The sequence below is a fragment of the Leptonychotes weddellii genome, unplaced genomic scaffold (assembly GCF_054177405.1).
Source record: "Leptonychotes weddellii isolate Sample4059 unplaced genomic scaffold, ASM5417740v2 HiC_scaffold_16354, whole genome shotgun sequence".
Lineage (NCBI taxonomy): Eukaryota > Metazoa > Chordata > Mammalia > Carnivora > Phocidae > Leptonychotes > Leptonychotes weddellii.
In genome coordinates this window covers 1-2,422 of record NW_027746143.1, presented here as the reverse complement: position 1 = coordinate 2,422, position 2,422 = coordinate 1, and the positions used below count along the sequence as shown (strand labels likewise).

The window sequence follows — 2,422 nt, the reverse complement described above, 5'->3', positions numbered from 1 at the left end:
CCCTCACCCTGCTTGCAAGCGCACGTGCTCTCTCTCTCTGTTTATAAAATAAATAAAATCTTTAAAAAAAGAAAAAGGTCCCCTTCCTCAAGACCCTCATCTGCCACCTACTGGAACAATATAGTATTGCAAATGTATGTCTGCCATGTGAACTGGGTGCCCTTAGAGTGATCTTGGACAGTGCTCAACACGCACCACCTTTCGAAGTGCATTCTCCTGACACCCTCCCCCTGCCAGGATGGTGACTCACAAGCCTTCCTTTTGTCCGTCCAGGAGTGCTTGGAACAGGGGTTTGTTGAGAGGGATGGTCTGCAGGATGCTGCCATCTGAGCTCACGTATCCAATGGCCCATTGACCCAGGCGAGTGCAGCTGGGCCGGAAGATGTAGCTGGAGGAAGAGGTTGGTAGGATGGGGTGAGGGAGTGGTCACCGCTGTCCCATCCGGAACTTCCCAGGTGCCCATTCTGTTGGGGATCCAGGTGTCTAAGTCCTTGTTCTTTATAACCCAGCTTCCCACTTTTTAGGCAATGAGCATTAAGATTCCTGTCTCCCACTGTAGGGGATAGCCATTGGTTTACCTGCTTGGCTCTTCATCCTCCCTCACTGGGGCTTAGACAAAGCTGATTCTAGCTTGGCCAATCAGTGCCTTTTAGGACCCCTGACCATAGTGTTGGAGGTCAGCCCTGAGATTTTTGCTAGAAGTATCAGGAGCAAGGTACCCATCTCTACAGAGGTTGCTAAGCTGGTAGGGTGTACAGCTGGGGCTTCTAGAAACCTTGTGCCACCATAAGGAGAGCCCATGTCTGAGAATGAAGCAAACACAGAGAGAAGTAGACACAGGGAAGACACTGATTCCTGACACTTGAGCACCTAGATCCAGCTGTGCCTGAAACCCCATACCTGGTCTTTTCAAACACGAGAATTAATCCATCCCTTTTGCTTTCCCTTTAAACCAGTCTGAAGTGTAACTGGGGGAGTGCTAACATACTTGCTGTCCTGAGGTTCTTGTACGTCAGCCCTGCAAAGACTCATGAATGTGACCTCCTATTCCCTTAACCTCCTGGTGTTCCAGGTAACTCAGCCCCTCGATCCTTAGCCCTCTGGGAGGACCCAACAGCTCAAATTTCCTGGCTTGAAATCATTTAAGGACTCAGGTGTTTGTGTGTGTAATTAAAAAAATATTTAAGGACTCAGGTGTGTGTGTGTGTAATTAAAAAAATATTTAAGGACTCAGGTGTGTGTGTGTGTAATTAAAAAAATATTTAATAGATGGTACAGTATGAGCTCTGACTCAACAGAAATGGATCTTATCCTAGGGCAGGGTCTTCAGGCCCCCCGCCAGACCAGGTATTGTTCCTCTAGCTGCCAGATTGTGAGAAAGTGCATTGTAAGAGAGTGTCAGCAGAAGGCACTTCGAAAGGTGGTGCATGTTGAGCACTGCCCAAGATCATCGGGCTCCTGGGAGGTCCCAGGAGATGAGGCAGGGTGGCTGGAGTCACTCAGCATCCTACTTCTCAGTTCTTGGCAGTCTGGGGTCCCAGATACTTCAGCCCTTCCGTTCTTACTCCCCAAAGGCTGGCTGGGCTCCCCCGACACCCCAGCCCAGGATCCAGACCCTGGAGCCCCCAGCAGCCTCCTCCTCCTGAGGCCTGGCCCTTTTACCTTCCTGGCTTGTCTCTGTAGGTCTGCAGACGCGCTTGGACCTCATCATATGTGAGGAAGGCCATGTAGCCCGGGTGGTTGACCGCTAGGAGCTGCCAGTTCTTGAGGAGTGTTGGCCACGGCTGGAGGGGGGCAGCACTTGGGTCAGGGAGGGGCCGAGGAAGCCGCCCACACCTCGTGCCTCCCAGGGTCTCAGGACCCAGCCACTGGGCTTACACCTGGGGTGGGCCTCGGACTCTGTTATACAGGAGACCCCAGATCTGCCCTTTCCCAGGAACCACGGGTCCGGGATCCCAGCCCCTCTTCCCTCAGACCCAGGAGGCCGTGGTCCCAACCTCTCCTTCCCCCAGGACCCAAGAGTCCGGGCTTCCAGCCTTGGCCGTCGCTAACCTGGAAGAGCCTGGTGAAAAGGTCAAACTCGAAGATGGACACGTGGCCGCTGCAGGTGAGGTTAATGGTGGAGCGCAAGGCCAGGGCCGTGCAGCCAGATTCCACTGGGTGGCACGTGCACAAGAGCCACTCAAACTCAGCCCAGGGCAGCACACACCTGGAATGGGGGGGTGGTGGTGGTATGCAGCTGAGGAACCTAGGATGGGAAGACCTCTAGGAAGGAGGCAGCTGGGGGTGAGGGCTCCTGGGTCTGAGGCGGGAGGGACTGGGGGTCTGGACTCCTGGGTCAGAGGGAGGAGGGCTGGGGGCCTGGACTCCTGGGTCTGAGGGAGGAGGGGCCGGGGGCAAGGGCTCCTGGGTGTGAGGGAGG

General features: G+C 54.5%; 1 protein-coding gene across 1 annotated transcript; it reads right to left on the bottom strand.

The window, feature by feature from the left end:
* Positions 1-250: 250 nt before the first annotated feature.
* CBLC (Cbl proto-oncogene C) lies at positions 251-2,248 on the bottom strand (the record flags this gene model as incomplete). The annotated part of the gene is made up of 3 exons (XM_081809985.1): positions 251-388; positions 1,663-1,784; positions 2,053-2,248. Coding segments are annotated over 3 exons (456 nt in total), but the record flags the coding sequence as incomplete, so codon positions are not given.
* Between the last annotated feature and the right edge of the window lie 174 nt (positions 2,249-2,422).